Genomic DNA, 19,655 nt, shown 5'->3' with positions numbered 1-19,655 from the left:
AATTCGACGATATTAGACCTTTGGTATCTCTTCGGAGTAGAAATGTGTTTAAATTGAGCATAAAGAGAAAAATTACACGTATTCATGGGAATAATATGGTAAATTTGATTCTACAGGCAAAATTAGCCTAAGGCTAAATTAAGGGTGGTAGAAAAACGATCCTCCATAAAACAATGTTTACTATCACGCTGAGCTTCCCTCGTAAAATTTTCATGGCCATTGTTGGACACATCAAACACGTGTGCCACATATCTGTAACGTGTCAGGCTTCTCTCAACACGTTAGCTTGGCATGAGAAGCACAACGGCTATAATGGACAAACCTGCAAAGCCCAGAGAGAGAGAGAGAGAGAGAGAAACCTCAAGGAACAAAGCGAGGGACTGAACAGGAAAATGGGGGGCTCCACCGTCTTGTACGCCACCTTGGCCTCCCTGGCCATAGCCTGCCCTCTGTTAGCCATGATGTGTCTTTCCCTCTTTGCTTCCTTCACCATCCTGCTCTTAGCATCCCCTCTTCTCTTGATATTCAGCCCTGTTATAGTCCCTGCCACCATTGTTCACCATGGTGCTTTATTCGCCTTTGCTTTTGCCACACTAATGGTGATTGCTGGTATATCTGCTTTCACATGGATCTATCAATTTGTTGTGAAAAAACCATTGATCATGCATAAGTTTTGCATTTTATTCATACTATTTTATCCATGATCGAATGAAAAATTGCATTAAAAACTTATTCTTATAAGTGTTTCTGAGAAACTGCTTTAAATTGAAAATAAAGAAAAAAATCGCATATTTCAAGCTCTTCCTTGCGTTTTTTAGTGTTTAGATTAGTTTAGGACTATTTAAGTTGTAGTCTAATTAGATTAGGAGTTAATTAATTAATTTTAACCGGTTTAGTAGTCTCTTTTAGAAAATACGTTTTTAGAGGAAGACTCTTTTTATAATTTTTGAAAATTATCCAAACTTTCATAAAAATCTTGTAACCTAGAATTTTTAGTATAAATATATTATTTTTTTAGCTGCAGCCCATATTTTTTTCTCTTGAGAAAACACATGCCTCTTCTCCCTCTTCTCTTCTCTTTCTCCTCCTCATTCTCAATTGGTTCTCCCTCGATCTCTTTCTTTCTTTTCAGGTTTTGTCTTGCTTTTACCATTTTTTTGGCGTTGATTCTTCTTACCCCCACTCGACGGAGACACGTGCAACTCAAAGGCAAGACCATTTTCTTCTTCTCAACTCCTTCGTCAAAAACAGATCGAAAGATATGTTTCTTCTCTCCTGTCTCTCTATAATTTCATAGTTTTAGTTACTGCATGCATACATCATATCATTGCATGTAGTTCATCATATTATTACATATTTATTGCATATAGATTAGATTAGTTTTAGTTTTATTATCTGAAAATCTAAAAGAAAAAAAATATGCAATAGTTTACTTTAGCTATTTTTCTCGATTTGCATGCCGAGTTAGATAGTCATATTATTTTATATAGTTAGTTCTTAAATTTAATTCACGTCAAGTGTTGTCTTTTATTAGAATTAGTTAGTTGCTTTCATTAAACATAAATTACTTAAATAAATTTAGATTAGATTTAATACATGTTAGCCAATTAGAATTTTTATTTTTATGATAGTAATTTTAATTCTTCTTAATTTTCGGTCCTTAGATCTAACATTTTCAATTATGTTCATTAATAAGTTAGTTTTTTTATTATTATTGAGTGAATCACGTTCTTGATAGTTTTCATCAGGATTAAATTAGTTTTATTAATTATAATTATCGTTAGTTAGTGAATAGTAGATTAATCGATAGTTAAAAGAGATTAGAGTAGTTAGTTTTTTTATTGAGCCGATTATTCCCTTTTCTTTATTAATTAGTTATGTTATTTTAACTCCAGCACATATTTTCTGTATTTAGTTTAGAAAATATTGTTATTCAATTGATTATCATTTTTCTTAATTAGAAATAAATTTAGTCGATTTTTGTTCTTTCTGCATTATCGTTTTAACATAGCGTAGAATACTTTGTTTATCACGTTTTGTTGTAGCTTAGAGTAGTGCTTAATCAATTTAGTGAGTTTAGATCAGATTCAAGTCACGTTATTTACTTTAGATTTATTTTTTTTGGTTGTTTATTTATCATGCATATTTACGTAAACGAATACATAGCCGATTTTTGCTTCTATTATTTCATTTGATTATTGAATAGCTTAAGTTAGTTATTATATTATTTCTAGTTTTATTGATTAATTTTGAAAAGTCGTACAACATATAGGTATTGTTAGATTCATTTAGTTTGTTATTAGTTTTTGAAAATTATCCAAACTTTTATAAAAATCTTGTAACCTAGAATTTTTATTATAAATATATTGTGTTTTTAGCTGCAGCCCACATTTTTTCCTCTTGAGAAAACACATGCCTATTCTCCCTCTTCTCTTCTCTTTCTCCTCCTCATTCTCAATCGGTTCTCCCTCGATCTCTTTCTTTCTTTTCAGGTTTCGTCTTGCTTCTACCATTTCTTTGGCGTCGATTCTTCTTACCCCCACTCGACGGAGGCACGTGCAACTCAAAGGCAAGACCACTTTCTTCTTCTCAACTCCTTTATCAAAAACAGATCGAGAGATACGTTTCTTCTCTCCTGTCTCTCTATAATTTCATAGTTTTAGTTACTGCATGCATACATCATATCATTGCATGTAGTTCATCATATTATTACATATTTATTACATATAGATTAGATTAGTTTTAGTTTTATTATCTGAAAATCTAAAAGAAAAAAAAATGAAATAGTTTAGTTTAACCATTTTTCTCGATTTGCATGCCGAGTTAGATAGTCATATTATTTTATATAGTTAGTTCTTAAATTTAATTCACGTCAAGTGTTGTCTATTATTAGAATTAGTTAGTTGCTTTCATTAAACATAAATTACTTAAATAAATTTAGATTAGATTTAATACATGTTAGCCGATTAGAATTTTTATTTTTATAATAGTAATTTTAATTCTTCTTAATTTTCGGTCCTTAGATCTAACATTTTCAGTTAGGTTCATTAACAAGTTAGTTTTTTTATTATTATTGAGTAAATCACGTTCTTGATAGTTTTCATCAGGATTAAATTAGTTTTATTAATTATAATTATCGTTAGTTAGTGAATAGTAGATTAATCGATAGTTAAAAGAGATTAGAGTAGTTAGTTTTTTTATTGAGCCGATTATTCCCTTTTCTTTATTAATTAGTTATGTTATTTTAACTCCAGCACATATTTCCTGTATTTAGTTTAGAAAATATTGTTATTCAATTGATTATCATTTTTCTTAATTAGAAATAAATTTAGCCGATTTTTTGTTCTTTCTGCATTATCATTTTAACATAGTGTAGAATACTTTCTTAATCACGTTTTGTTGTAGCTTAGAGTAGTGCTTAATCAATTTAGTGAGTTTAGATTAGATTCAAGTCACGTTATTTACTTTAGATTTATTTTTTTGGTTGTTTATTTATCATGCATATTTCGTAAATGAATACATAGCTGATTTTTGCTTCTATTATTTCATTTGATTATTGAATAGCTTAAGTTAGTTATTATATTATTTCTAGTTTTATTGATTAATTCTGAAAATCCATACGACATATAGGTATTGTTAGATTCATTTAGTTTGTTATTAGTTTTTATCTTTTAGTTAGATTGTTATTAGTTTGTTACAAATTAGTTTATTGATTGTTAGTTGGTTAGTTAGTTAGTTTTGCTATTTTGTCATTTAGTGCTTTAGTTTGTTACATATTAGTTCATAATTGTTACATATAGTTAGTTTGTTATAAGCAGTTAGATTCTTGTGTTTGTGATTTTTCTTTAGAATAACATTAGATTTTTGTGTAGTTTTTCTGTGTTTTATTTTTTTTTGTAATTCTGTTTTGCAGGAAAGCGGTTGATCGTACAATGAGCCCCTAAAGGGCCCTCTGGGGCCTCCAAAAGGTCCCTTCTAGCCCTTCGGAGAGCTCCTCAAGGGTTTCCAAAAATTCAAATAAACAAGAAAGAATATCAATCATCTTCAAGGAAGGGACTAGAAGCTCAAGCATTGAAGACCCTTATTCTTTTCTTTTATCACAGTTGTTGTACCAACCCATTCACTGACTAAATTACAGAAATGAAAGTACATTATTATAAATTAAAATGAATTGAATAAAAGTTTAAATCGTTCATAATACTCTAGATTCAGAACCACCCCCAAACAAAATGTCTAATTCAAAACCAAATATTCCTAACTTGAGGAACCAAAACTACCACCTTGACAAGTAGCAAGCAAAGTCCACGAACATCTAAGCAACTATACGATCACTCAACCTCTTCAGAACCTAAAAGTTGTTAAAGTAATGGGGTCAGACAACCCGACTTTGAGTAGAAAATAACATACTTATAATAAATGCACAATATCAGAATACATTTAAACATAGCCTCACACATCAATCATACAACACATCTTAGAAGAAAATAAACATAAAATTATACTAAATAACAAAATAGCAAGACAAAGACAACTTAGTGCACACTCATTCATGCTAAGATTTGCAACAATGCAACAAATCAGGCACATGCACAAACATTTACAGGAATGCATGAACTAACCATTTCAGGGATGTGAGTCCTTCATGCATGAGTAGGTTCTTATCTTCAATTATCATTTTCTTACTTAAATGATGCATGCAATGATTTGTCTACATGCATTTTACATTCTGTTTTCACTTGCCAATTGCACATATGTGGATATAACACAGAATCTTCCAGTTTGGATGTATGACCCAGACTTGTACATTCATGCAAATATTTTTTATTAACCTAAATGATGCCCAACCCTGGTCATATCTCTCTGGTGAGGGACAAAAAATTTGAGAGAGTTCTCAAACTCCTGCAACCTGATATATCAGTATTTCCTTATGAGTCTTACCTATCATACCACAGACAAATCTTGGTAGTTTCCCCTAACACTAACTCTGTAAATGGAGGACAATGCAACCTTTCGTGCTTAAACAACATCCCCATAGAGTCAATAGTTATACCATGTTTACTCTCTTAATAAGCTACAATCAAATTAATTTCATTTTAATTTCTTAATTAACTCTATTGTTAAGTGCGCCAATGCAAACATACAACCACATTCTTAATTCATATGCAATAATATTCATGGCACCATATACATGTGATTAATTAATCTCTACCACAAAAATTATACAAGTCCTGAAATCAACATGTATTTACATAATCAGGGTAGGCTAATTATTCATATTTATGCATGCATAATTCAAACATGACAATGATTCACAATTCACTTCATATATATGCATTTTCAAATCATGTTATCATATAAGTATATCCTGTATCATTATGTGCAAACATTCAATGACAAAGTATTTCAATTGTAAATTCTATTTCATAATGCCTTTACACATGGCATAAATACATTTAAACGTTGTCAATATCATGCCTCATTATGCTTGATGCATAATCAGATTACCTGCATCCAATATCACAATTTATGTTTTATTTAATACTTAACATAAATTGTCAACTGAAAAAGACTTACGTATTTGAACAAACAAGGTAAATTCGGACCTGTGTTTTCCTAGTTTTGTAAAGTCAACCAAAAATTACAGAAAATATATTCAACTTTTATTTTTTTACTGAGTATGCCTTAATATGTTAAAAAAACAACTCAAGAAACAGATCTCAAAAATTAGTTATACAAAAATTATAAAAATTCTGTAACTACATACTGTTTTGGAAAAATAACATACCAGTTCCTGTAATCTGTAGAAAATATCTCAACTTAGGGATTTTTTGAGAATTTACTAGTAACTCTTTTTATAAAATCTTTTCTATAGTATCTTCTACTATATATTATATCTATCATAATTTTTTTGTGATTTTAAATGAGATGTTTTGAATAGGTTTTTGGGACTTTCAAAATATTAAGTTAGAACAACCCTATAGCTAGAGCCAGAAAACTATGCTCTGTTATAGTGGGCGTTTCTCCCTCAAAACAGAATCAAATCAAACAAAATGACATGCTAGAATTAAATTCTGGATATATAAAATATCATGATATTTTTATTTATTTAGTTTTGATCTTTATTCCAAGAGAAACAAAATTATTTTAAAAACTGGTCAGGTTACAAATGGAAACGGCAATACAGGGTTATCATAACTTTTTATGAAATCATAAACCATATGCTAATCACAATAGATAATGTTATAACATGAATACAATAAATACACAATAATATTTAACCATTTTTCATGTTGACCCACTATTAAAAATTCATAAATTCAATTGGTAAAGCATAATACAATATAGATATATTCTTTGATTCATATTTAGCACTAATCACATGATGAATAAATTAAATCATGATATTCTAGATTTTTGAACACATGATAACCTTATTATGCACTTTTTTAATAAGGCATAATCCACTAACATGCTCACAACAATCTGCTTTAAATAAGAAAACCAATCTTCTAAAATCGATTTTGCCTTTTCTAATCTACAAAACTATTTTGTGTACTTTAAACATAGATATAGGCAAGAACTAGATTTAAAGCATTATGATTTATGAAAATACTCAAACACATGATCATATACATAGTATACATGCTGAACAAACCAATAAAATATGGATCTAAATATTCACAATAATTTTTGCTTTTAGGGTTTCAAAACTAGATTTCTCCAAAAACATTTTCTTAAAACTGATTTACTAAAACACCAATTTGTACTTGCGAAAGTCTTTTTCATGTTGATCCATTAGCCATAGACGATTCGAGGCATAAATTACATGTAGATCTAAGCTCTTGACCAAAAGAGGGCATGCTAATACATCCTAAAATCGAACACCATGTAAGTAGAAATCCCCTATCTCAAAAATAGTTTTCCTGCAACAAAACCTTCACTTTTTCATTCACACATACCACCTCATTCTGAGATGATTTATGTCTTCTCCAAGGTGGTTGCAGGTCTCTAATGAAGATTTGGACCACCTCTAAGGTTAAGAGGAAGAAGGAGATGTAAGGAAGAAGAGAGAATAAATAAAAAGAGAAGAGAAAGATTTTTTTGAAACTCTCACAAGATGCACAAAGGGGGCCTCCTTCTTTTAAGGGGGTTCAAACCTCTAACTCGCTTCAAACTCTCCAACCCTTAATTACTTTAAAATCTAATTTTATAAATTCCTAATTATCTCTAACCTTTTTAACTATTTATTTTATATATTACTATGTATTATATTTTATATAGTATAAAATTGTTTTATATATATATAACTTACCTTTTAATAAGAGTTCATCCAACACACAAGAGGGCCCACTATGGGGGGTGTCCCCTGGTAGATAGAATCTTTTAAGAGTTCAAACCATTTAGCCTACCTTCCTTTCTTTATCTTGTTTGGAAAGTTTGACTCTTGATTTTCTTTTCCTTCTTATCTCTTTATTATTGTTATTATTTATTTTATTTTATTTTTAACAAATGTCCAACTACATAAGAGGGCCCACTAGGATGGGACGTCCTCTCCTTGAGAGTCCAATTTGAGAAGAAGTCAAATATGTTTCCCCTTCTTAACTAACTTTCTAAATTAGATATAGGAAAAATCAAAATTCTTTTGACTAGGGTTTTTTTACTAGACTTATCCTGCTTTTTTTTTTTTAATTTACCTTGTAGCCTATCCTTAGATGGGGCCCACAAGGGATGGCTAGCCCATTGGACTCCACACCCATATAAAATTCATTCTATTACTAATTCAAATCCATGATTTTGCCTAATTGGAAATTTTCTTTGGATTTCCTTTCTGGATTTTAAATCTAATTGAGATCCAATTCAATATAAGCAAGTCATATCAGATCCATATCTATACTTCAGTAATAAAACCCATATCCAAATGAGAATCCAAATTTACCTTAAATTTCTATCGAATTAAATTAAATTCTACCTATGATTTAATTTCAATTGAATGCCCATTTAAATTCCATATTAAAATTTATTTAAACTATTGATGCAATTTAATTTGAAATTTTGATTTCAAGTTGGTGTTTAGATAAATTTCTAATTCTACGAATTAAAGTATGAAAACCATAAATTAATGATTTAATAATTATAAAAAATTGTAAGCATTACAATATATATGGGAGGAAATTCACTCATGTGAAGGTTGAAATGATCCTTTTAATCCTAGACATTTGCATTTTTTGACATCGAACGGATGTTAAAAAATTATGGGGTTTTTCAAAAAATACATTATTTTTACCATACTTAAAGTTTCATGTTCAAGACTCTCTTTGGTTTTACACTTACTCTTAGGGGTGCACACGAGCCAAGCCTGGGCTGTTGGAACTTGGCTCACTTCAAAATGCCCCTGTTCAAGCTTGGGTCGAGCTCAAAGCCGATAATGAACATGATTGTCCAGACTTGGCTCGGTTCTGAGCTCAAGCCGAGCCTAGCCTAGCCTAGCCAAGCTTGAATGACATTTCAAAAAGGTAGATGGTTTTGAGAAAGTATGATTCCAACCCCAACCTACCTAATCTATGCACAGATCGTGCTTTTCCATTATTGTAATGCAAAAAAAGCTACAAATACTAAAAATCTCTCCTAGATTATCACACAACGAAAAAGTAAAAGGGTAAGATTCAATCGCAGCACTTATTGCAGAAGAGACTAATGCCCTAATTATTAAGGTAACCGTGACCTTTTGCTTTTAATTTGCAAAACTATTATATATATTTTATGTGAGCTTAATCAAGCTTTTTGAGCTTAACCGAGTTCAGCAGCTTGATCAAGTTCAGCTGGTTTAGGCACACTGAGCCTGGACTTGTGTTCAAGCTTGGCTCATTCATGTTCATGAATGAGCTCGAGCGAGCTTAAACAAGTTGAGCCTGAGCCGACCTTGAGCTAGCTCGACTCGTTGTGCACCCTTACGCTGGCACTCGTTACACCAAGCTGCTCACCCCTTTTATTTTTTTAAAAGGCAAAAAAAAAAAAAATGAAAGTGGTGAGCAGCTTGGTACTAAATATTTTCTTTGTACTAGATATTTTGGAAGCGAGTAGGTATAAAGTGACAGAAAATAGGACCCAGATTCACGCCAAAGTTATGGTGGACACTAATGCAAAAAAGGAATGTTTTACTTGGGAGTTTACAAAATTGATGGAGATTTGTAAGCAAAAATTCATAGCTCCACCTATACAGGAAAAGAAAAGCTTATTTGGGGGTTATAGAATAAGAAGAGAAGAAACAAACTTATGTTTTGTTTGATTTCTGTTTGATGCCTAATTTCTAAGGATTTAAGTCTGTGCTTCCAATTCAACAGTAAATTGCAGAGCAATAAGGACTCAGGTAATAAAACAAGTCATCATTAACCAATAACCAGACATGGGCGGCTCAAGTGAAGTTGAGGCCCTAGGTGAAGCTTCCAAATGAGGACCTAATTTTTTTTTCATTGTACATGAAAATTCCATTATTTATTAAAGGGGTTGCACCTTTTTTTTTCTTAAATTATGGGTAACAGGGATGCATATGGATTTGCTGTGTGACCGCAGTACCTGCAGAGGTATCGTGAATATGCTAACATCTAAGAGGTGTGCTTGTTGCTTGCTTACAGTTCATTATGAAAGATTTTTATGTTGAAAATTTTATGGTGTTTGGCTGGATATTTGGTTTAAATTTGTATTAATTATCAGCCACTTTCTAAAGAAAAAATGAAAAATTTATAGGAAGAGGAAGAAGAGAGATCAAAGAGATGGAAGCACTTCTTGAAAAATCTTGCAGAGTTTGCTCAATTACTGGAAGATGAGTCCCCCTCAGAGGGTGATTCCAGCTTGCCTACTGGTGAAACAGAGCAGGTGGCAGTTGCAAGTGTTGAAGAGGATGGCTTGAGTGCTAGTGAAGACACCAGTATCAGGGAAAGTGCTTCAGAGAAAGAACTTGATACCAAGGAACCAAGGGTCCATAAGATTCAAATATGGGCACAGGTTAGGCCATTGCTTAGAACAATTGAACACATGTTGAGCGCTCGTGTAAGGAAAAGAAACATCTTGAGAAAAAGTGAGTCACATCTGGGCAGCAACAATCATCTTGCAACCCTTGAAGAGAGAAGGCCGGGAAAGCAGGGGGTTCAACTAGAGTACATATAGGGGCTTCTGAAGAGGATTCAGAGGAAGAATTTTATGACATAGAGAGATCAGATCCGAATCAAGATGCACTTTTAAATGATAACAAAAACCCTGACTCAAACAAAAGTTCGATCGGTGATAGAGTTGATCCAGAAATTTTTTTGGTCCTTGGAGAGAAGCGTTGGAGTGCCTTCTCCATAAAGGGGTTCCAATGGGCCATTTAAGGGGAGAGGTATGATTACATTAGTTTAGCTGTTTCTCTTCTATGTTGCAAGTGCTGATTACATTAGTTTAGCAAATCCATATGCATCCTTATTACCCATATGCAGAGGCCCCTCCAAAATAGGAAGTCCTAGGCTGTGGACTCAAATCTCAAAGAGGCCAGCCGGCCCTGGGGCAACAAGGGTTCGTTTAAATCACCATTAACCAATAACCAGTGGGGGAAAACTTTCCACCAGTAAATGCTATAATGGCCCCAACCTTGGATGAGAATTGTCAATTCGACTAACCTATAGCAACGTCGAAGCAGAGGACACACTGCAGAGTTTCTAACCCAGTTTCAATTGGAACTCAAGTGGATTTAGTAGCCAAGTTCAAACTCGAGTGAACTGGCTACTTTGCAAACTTCCACTGACATGCGGAATCCTCGACAGTTCGAGCTGAGTCTAAATGCAATAAAGAGCTAAACTATTATCTTAGCTACACGTGCATGCGCGCGCACAGACACATACACACCAGAGAGAGAGAGAGGGTACAATCCCCTAATCGTCACCAGCTGAAGGAGGAAACAAAAGGAACGCTACATGCCTCTCGATGAAGGTGGACAAGCCTTACTGCCACCATATATATATATATATATATATATATATATATATATATATACACACCGCTTGGCCTCTTTGAAATTTGAGATAACGCTTATATTTGACATGCTGAGGGCCTCCAATAAAAAAAAATATGGAGAAATATGGGCCTCCAATGAAATATGCCTAAGCCGCCCCTGGCAGCGGACACGGACACACCCATTTGTATGAAGCTTTTACTATGAGTAGTGTACAAGCGGAACACGAGTTAGGGGCCAAAATGGAGCATCCGTGTGACATAGAATAGAAGCCATGTTGATCATCCATGAACTAAACCTCCGCTAGAAGAAATGAACAGATAAAAGGTCTTATTTGATATGCTACTCAAGCCTTTACAGTGGTTCTCCCTTCCTCCACAGAACTTGATATAGGAAAATTTACACATAATGTGGCAGAGCCATTCTCGATGACGTATACTGAAAAACGGCTTCAGATGACGGTGCCACTGGGAATTACAGCATCTTTAATCACCGTAACAATGCCACTCTTGATGAAGTACCCATCTGTCTCCCTTGCTGCTTCTTGCACATTGTCCTGGTTGATGATCTGAAAGGCATTTTTTCTCAATGTCAGAGCAAAACCACCCTTGCCAAAATGAAGGAAACAAAGAACTAAAGAATGTTGCACCCATGCCAGACTATGGAAACAATATGGAACTAAATAATCATTGTGGTCATTCATTATGTACATGATAAACTCAATAGAAATTAAAATGCACGGTGGATGCAGTAAAGGTGAAATATGCAAACCTTGACATTGTCACCAATACGTGCATTCTTGTCAATGATCGCTCTTTTGATATGAGTATTCTTCCCAATTCCAATTGGAATACTTCCTTTTGCACCCACAAATCTCCTGTCTGCATCTGTCTGGAACAATGAATGGCGAAATGTTAAATATCCACAAGCAAAAATAGATTCAGATTCTTAATTTGCTGCACAGATCATATTTCCTCCTAGACATTAAATAGAAGATTCTATCAGAATACCTATGTCAAAATCCTATAGGCGTATGTCACAGAAGAGAATCAGTTATAAAACAAGAAAAAAATATGACATTGATATTTCTGGTTACCTCATAATAGTCCGCTCCCATCAGTAGTGTATCTTCCAAGATTGCACCTTCCGAGATGCAAGATCGAAGCCCAATAACAGAGTGATGGATTTTGCAGTTCTGCAACAAAATGGATTGTCAGCAATCATCTATCAGGAGGCATTTAGTACATTCTTCACAATAATGGCTTTCATGGGAGGAAAACTTCAATCATGAATATATCAATTATTAGCAGTATTGTAATTATTCAAAAACAGGGTCATCTGACAATCAAAATGTCTCCTCAAGACTGCAGCATTATATGATGCCTTCAAATTCATTAGTACAGAAGACAATATGATAACTTGAATCTTGTCATGAAAGTAAATAAGAAGCACTCTAGAAGGGACTTGATCCTAGCATGACAACCCTTTTGGCTAGATGAATCGTTCATTTCCTTGACAAAATATGCAAACTCTCAACCTGCTTCATAGATACCACTGACATGAAGGATTTGCCAAGAACCCTGCTTTAATGTCAGGCAATCAGAGGAAATCTTTGAGCATAATTTATCTCTTAAATTCGTACAACTACTAGATAAGTGGCAGAAACCATGTTGTATGTCACAGATACAGGTATGGCTACAAACTACAAGGGCTCTAAAAGTGTCAGGATACAGACATATATTGATGCCAACCGCAGGTGTAAATGGTAGGAGTAATAGAGAGAACAGAGAATGCATGACAATACATCAGAGCAGGGAAAACAAGCTACAATCATTCTCAAGGGGACTGGACATATGTGCACATGGGTGTGCATGTGTTTGATGATAATATTGTAAATTAATGGAATAGTTAAAAACAAGCTAAACTAGGACTTTCTACATCTGATGTCAATGTAAGGTAAAAGGATGAATATAACGGTAACTTACTTTAATCACACAACCTTCACCAATAACACTATCAGTAACATCAGCATCCAACATCTTCGAAGGAGGTAAGTATCGAGGTTGGGTATAGATGGGAGAAGACCGATCATAGAAGCTGAATCATATAGGCATATGCAAAAACAAGCAGCAGTAAGATCTACATGCATTGAAAACAAAGCTGAGATATAGGAATGGTATCATCTTGATCATGTGAGATTTTGTTTTGCCAAAAGGCCAGATACCTGAAATCTGGCACAGGTTTTTTCGTGATGCCCAAATTTGCATTATAGAAAGCTTCAATTGTACCAATGTCTTCCCAGTACCCATCATATAAGTGAGCTTGCACCTGAAGGAATAAAAGACAGAATCAATTTTTGTACTCAGAAAAAACATTGAACAGGAAAATTTTATTGAAAACATCAGTTTCAATGTTAGACTTACAGTTGCCTTGGGCTGTTAGGCAAGTACATTGTTAGTTGTGAGCAGGACAGGCCCAGTATACCCGGATTTTGAATGTCTGCCTATGCCCTAGGGACAACTAATTGTTTAAAAATGAAGCAAGCATCACGTACCCTCATTCCAATAGAAGTAGCGCCAGGAATAACTTCACTTCCAAAGTCATTTGCATCTGGGAACTTTTCACGTAATAGCTGTAACATGACATCTTTCCTCACTACATAGATACCCATGCTTGCAATATAGGGCATCTCCTTTGCCCTTTCATCATCAAGCCCTAAAATGGTGGTGTCAACCTGGAAAGTATAGAAATTTAAAATACAAAACATAAAAGAGAGAAAAAGTTACAAAAAAGCATTCCTACTTGTTCTTTGAGGTGCCATATTTCTTATATCTTTTGTCCTCATATTTTCTACTGAAGGGTTTTGTTTTAATAGTGAGGTTATGTATTTCACAATCCTGAGAAACTGGCTTTGCTATAAGAAAAAGACTTGGATAAAAGCATTATATAGAAAATAAGATTACTCCATTTGATCATCAATATCATCAAGGGAGTCCAAGTCACCCGCATAAAAAAATTGTGAACAGGCACAGTCAAAGTTAAATTGATTTAGATTCTTGAAGTTTAGTTCCATGATTTTTTCCAAAGGCATGCAATATAGGCTGGTCTAAATGTCAGCCATTTTGTTCTGAATCTAGAATTATCTAGTACAAGGTCACCTTCATGGCCTTCAACTGCTCTCCTTTTGGCTTCTCGGCAAATTCAATTATGCGGCCTTCTTCATCAATCTTCATCAGGCCAAATGCAGTAGCACGCTTCTCGTCCATAGGTAGTGCAGCAACAGTAATATCCGCATCAGTTTCTCTGTGTGCTTGAATGAACCTTTCATAGTCCATTCGATACAAATGATCTCCAGCAAGAACCAAAAACTCCATTACATCGTGCTCCTCAAATAGCCACAAGTACTGCCTTACAGCATCAGCTGTTCCCTGGAAGACACCTCAAATGTGTCGACTAAAGTTTCAAAAACATCCAATTGAAAGTCAAGAGAAGGTAATCATAGAAAAGACGGGATTGAGTATGATATCTGACCATCTTGTCCAATGCTACGTAGGATTATCAAGCAAAAGAAAAAACTCTGCTGAATAGCATGTGTTTCAGATTAGCACCAAACTAAAAAGCTGCCTAACAAATTCAGAAATCGGATGCAGATTTACTCTCCTTAGGGATCTTAAATATTGGTTCATTTTGTTAGTTGAACATCTGTTTTTAAAGTACCGAGTCCAACTGGATCTCAACATCCTCAAGCATTTTTATGTTATAAAACACCACGACAAGGAAAGATAAAGAAGAATGTGCCAGCATCATGAGAGTACAGATAGCATCATTTATGGAGAAATATATACTACACAAATTGAAAAAGAAAGAAAGAATAGCAAGCATTTTAAGAGTGTGATAGATAAAGCCACTTTTAATGAAAACAATAATTATGTAAATGGAACACTTGAAATTACATCCTTAGGAAAACATTAAAAATATACCTTTCTACCTCTTTTGTCACTGCAGACCAAGAAAATGAACTCTACAGCTTATTGACTTCAAACCTCACAACAAAACAAACAGAAACCTTTTCTCTTTTAACCATTACAGGCTAACAACAACATAAAGTACACAAATTTCAAAATATTCTCGTCCATGCCCCTCAACCCTGAACAAAGAGACAAGGTCATTCAGAAGAAAATGAATAAATGAGCTCAGCAGAGCATCACAGAACGAGAAAGGCTGAATTACCTGGAACCAATTAGGGTTCTCGGTGCTTTGTTGGGCAGCAAGCACTTCGACAAATCCGTCATTATTGTACCCACCCATGTTACTACCATATGCTCTCGAGAGATGCCGGTTTAGGGATGCAGAATTGAACTGTGTGAGGACATAAATCTTTGATATGTTGCTATTCAAGCAGTTGCTGACCGGAATGTCGATTAGCCTATAGTTGGCCCCCAACGGGACGGCAGGCTTTGCTCTCTTCTTGGTAAGTGGGTAAAGGCGGGTCCCTGCTCCTCCCCCCAATATAATTCCAAGCACACTCTGCAAACAGCCCACACGACCAACTACCAACATGTTAATTGAATGAAAGCAGGAAAGAATGTGATTATATTACTTGTCCTGGCATACAAATCCAATAGCCACAGGAACTTCTAGTAGCAAATCAACATTTGGATCTCTTTTCATCTCTTCTTCTAATACAAGGTAAGGCAAATCCCAGCGCATTAATTCATACATAACAAAACAAATTTCTGTATAAATTTGTGATGATTCCACACTAGGGTATCAGTCATCATACTAAACACGGTGAAGCAGCAAAAAGGTTCTAAATAATTGTATATAAATATAAATTTGCATGTTTTGTTTTTAGATTGATAACTTCCAAAAAAAACTGCACCCAACATGAAGACCTGATCGCTCTGTCTCAGCCTGCCATACCTACGGTCCTCTTGCCGGTGGCATAAAAATCTCAGGTTAGGACTCCATTCCTAGGGCATATGCTGGGCGTTGGCTTGCACAGAAGGGAGGGGAGACACTCATAGTAATAGAACCTTGACCACTTGTCTAGCGGCCAAAGCCCCACCCCCACTACGCCATCCCCCATGGGGCTAAATATCATTCATTGCATAATTTCAATTTTTCATGTGTTAAAACAAGAGAATTTTACTTGACCATTCTGTACACATGAGATCAGTTCTTCCTGATCAGGTTTCCTTTCTAATATAAAAAACCTTTTATATATGTCAGGAGTATAGATTTTCACAAAGTCCTCTTCAAGACATAATCCAATTCGCGGTGCCATTTTCCAATCCTTTGAAATCCTACGATCTGCATCATCGCATCAAAATCCCGCAAAGGAGGAACTTTCAAGAGAAGAAAACTCAAGCCAAACGCATCACAGAAGCCTCAAATATCCACACACTTAAACGAAAAAAAAAAAAAACAATTTCAAAGATTTAGAACCAACAGATCAACTAAGGAGGCGACGAACTTAGACTCGAACAGAAGCACGAGAGAAATGCCGGGCCGGGGAGAAGGCGTACCCTGCTGGCATCGGGGTCAAGACATGTCTGCGAATTCTGCGAGTCAGACACTGCCTTGGGGGATACGATGACCGGAGACCTCACGTCGGAATCTGTTTTCCGGTGGCGGAGATGGCCGGAGCTCAGCTTCTGCCCGCAGATGAGAGAACTGGAGGACGGGACGAGACGGCTGGAGGGAACGAAGGCCGACGGACGGATCCGATTTGCCGGATCGTATGGAGCTGTGGTTTTGGGGAAACAAACCCTGGAAACCCCGATCGTTGTCATCTCCATTTCCCTTTCCTTTGAGTCTCCTTCCTCCTATCCCCTATCTGACACTCTTGAAAGAGAGGTGGGATTTACGTAGGGAATTGATAACAGATACTCATTCTGAAGGTGTCATTTATGCTGTTGATGACGTTACCAGAATTCGATATGACGACATTGCCTTCTTTGAATGGTTAAAGGACAGAAGGGTCCCTTTTTGAATTCAGAGGTGGGATCTGTTGGAAAGTTTTGCTTAGTGCCCCGGCCAACAGCTTCAAGGTTAGTGCGCCTCAAGCAAAAACGTGCATGTTTTTAGTCAAAATTGAGTTTCAATGCCTTGGATCACATCACATCGCATCGCAGGATTAGACTTGGCTCCACACTTAATTTGGCCATATCCTTCTTTTATGCCAATACAGCTTCTTTCTCTAACTACCGGATCTGAAAGCTTAAGAATAGCCTCATTTTCTGGCACAAAAAAAAAAAAAAACTGCAGGGGGAATCTTGAAAAGATCGGGTGCAATATGATTGCACAAATATTTGTGCATTAAACACTGATCACCCTCCATCTTGGAGACAGAATGTAGGGGTCCAACCTAATGGATGGCTGTCACGGGCCTATTTCCTTCAATGGGCCAGCGCGGCGCGACGGTCCTTCCTTACCGCCGCAAGCCTACTCGTCAGCTCGCTTGCCGGTCGCGGAAGCTTATGATCAGAGTGCAAGAGAGCAAGAGAGAATAGAGGGAGAGAAGTTGCAATCACAAGAAGCAATCACAACGAGGGTGAACAAAAGAAAGCTCAACGCATTTAATTCATTCACAATTTTGCCCGCAGGCTATTACAGTTCAAGTATACGGGCTGCCCCTTCGGGGTATTGATTCACCTGAACCGGGCAGCTTACATCAGACTCAACAAAAGCAAAACAGACTCTAGCGCAACTGTACACTGTAAGTCGCAAGGGAACATGCTCCCCCCTTCAAATCATGCGCCGTCCTCGGCGCCATCTGTTTCGTGGTAAGCCCTGACTTCAGCCGGGTAGCGGCTGTTCATTCGAAATGCAGACTCCCACGTTGGTTCCGCTGTTTCCTCCCACTGCACCAAGTATTTCTTCGCTTGCCCCAAGTAGTTGACCTTGTGGCGAAGGATCTGACTGAGGTGCTTCTCGGCCCGTTGTGCTGCCGGGGCCCTCTGCATGATGGGAGCGCGTTGCGGCACATTGCGTTCTGGGTCTCCATCATCTGGATGGAACTGCTTGAGGTTGCACACGTGGAACACCGGGTGCACCTTGAAGTCTGGGGGCAACTCCAGCTTATATGCCAGCTTGCCCACCTTCTTTGTGATGGTGAAGGGTCCCTCATACTTTCTGAGTAGTCCGCGGTGCCGCCCGCGAAAGATGCCTGTGCGACCAGGATATAACTTCACCAACACTTGGTCCCCAACCTGGAACCTTGCGGGCCGACGGTGTTTGTCCGCCCACTTCTTCATTCTCTTCGCCGCTTTGTGTAAGAATGCCTTCTTCAACTCATTCTGCTCGTGCCAGTCGCGAACAAACTGATAGGCGAAGGATGGCCTTCCCTTTTCTTGTGCGGCAAGAGTGTGCGGGGTCAGTGGCTGCTGCCCCGTGGCTATCTCAAACGGGCTGTGGCCTGAAGATTCGCTCTTCTGCAGATTATAACAAAACTGTGCCACATCAAGGAGCTTCACCCAATTTTTCTGATTGGCACTAACAAAGTGCCTAAGGTACTGCTCCAGTATCCCGTTGATGCGCTCTGTCTGCCCATCTGTCTGCGGATGGAAGCTTGTTGAAAATAGCAAATCAGAGCCAAGTAACCGAAATACTTCACGCCAGAACTTGCCCGTGAAGCGAGCATCGCGATCGCTCACAATGTTCTTTGGTATGCCCCAGTGCTTCACCACATGCTTTACGAACAACTCTGCAGTCTTCTCTGCAGGGCACTCCTTGGAAGCTGAGATGAAGGTGGCATACTTTGAGAAACGATCCACCACGACTAAAATAGAACTGAGTCCCTCTACCTTTGGCAGACTAACAATGAAGTCCATAGAGATGCTTTCCCAAGGACGTTCTGGAATTGGTAGAGGCTCAAGGAGACCGGCAGCCTTCTGGTTTGTCCCCTTATCTTGCTGGCAGATGAGGCATGTCCGCACATACCCCTCAACATCGTCTCTCATCTGCGGCCAATAGTAGCCGCGCTCAAGGAGTGCTAAGGTCCGCTCCTGACCAGGATGGCCGGCCCATAGTGTATCATGGCACTCCTTGAGTAGCTCTCGGCGAAGGCTTCCCCACCGTGGTACAAAGATGCGTCCCCCTTTTGTTACAAGTAGGCCATCCTGTAGCCAAAATCGTCGAGTCTTCCCTGCCTGCGCCAGAGAAACAAGGTGTTGTGCGGTCGGATCCTGCTGTGTACCCTCGCGGATGCGGCTCAGCAATGCACCCTCCAAATGCACTTCAGAAGGCTCTGCGCGCGCAGCAGCTAATTCAGCCCTACGGCTCAAAGCATCCGCCACAACATTGGTTTTTCCAACCTTGTACTCTAAGGCAAAGTCGAACTCAGCCAAAAACATCTGCCATCGAGCTTGCTTGGGCGTCAACTTTTTTTGCGTCTGAAAATAGCTCGTGGCCACATTGTCCGTCTTGACGACGAACTCGGCACCCAAAAGGTAGTGCCGCCAGGTCCTGAGGCAATACACAATGGCGGTCATCTCACGTTCGTGCACTGTGTACCGCCTCTCTGCATCCTTCAGCTTACGACTCTCATATGCGATCGGATGCCCGTCTTGCATAATAACTCCGCCAATGGCAAAATCTGAGGCATCAGTGTGGACTTCGAAGGGTCTCGAATGATCAGGCAGTCGCAACACTGGTTCTCTCACTAAGG

The 19,655-nt window shown here is 37.1% G+C and overlaps 1 protein-coding gene across 1 annotated transcript; it reads right to left on the bottom strand.

Moving 5' to 3' along the window:
• Nucleotides 1-11,297: 11,297 nt before the first annotated feature.
• LOC149848926 (glucose-1-phosphate adenylyltransferase small subunit, chloroplastic/amyloplastic) lies at nucleotides 11,298-16,871 on the bottom strand. Its single transcript, XM_089998195.1, has 9 exons — nucleotides 16,513-16,871; nucleotides 15,215-15,511; nucleotides 14,143-14,412; nucleotides 13,539-13,718; nucleotides 13,209-13,312; nucleotides 12,970-13,081; nucleotides 12,081-12,179; nucleotides 11,756-11,875; nucleotides 11,298-11,552 (listed from the first exon to the last, which is right to left on the bottom strand). Exons 1-9 carry the CDS (start codon nucleotides 16,783-16,785, stop codon nucleotides 11,436-11,438), a joined length of 1,572 nt encoding a protein of 523 aa, XP_089854321.1. The 5' UTR covers nucleotides 16,786-16,871; the 3' UTR covers nucleotides 11,298-11,435.
• Nucleotides 16,872-19,655: the final 2,784 nt, after the last annotated feature.

This window comes from Nuphar pumila, chromosome 1 (genome assembly GCF_984573655.1).
Source record: "Nuphar pumila chromosome 1, dmNupPumi1.hap1.1, whole genome shotgun sequence".
In the NCBI taxonomy this organism is placed as follows: domain Eukaryota; kingdom Viridiplantae; phylum Streptophyta; class Magnoliopsida; order Nymphaeales; family Nymphaeaceae; genus Nuphar; species Nuphar pumila.
The sequence above is the reverse complement of the archived record's forward strand: the minus strand, read 5'-3'. Positions and strand labels throughout refer to the sequence as shown.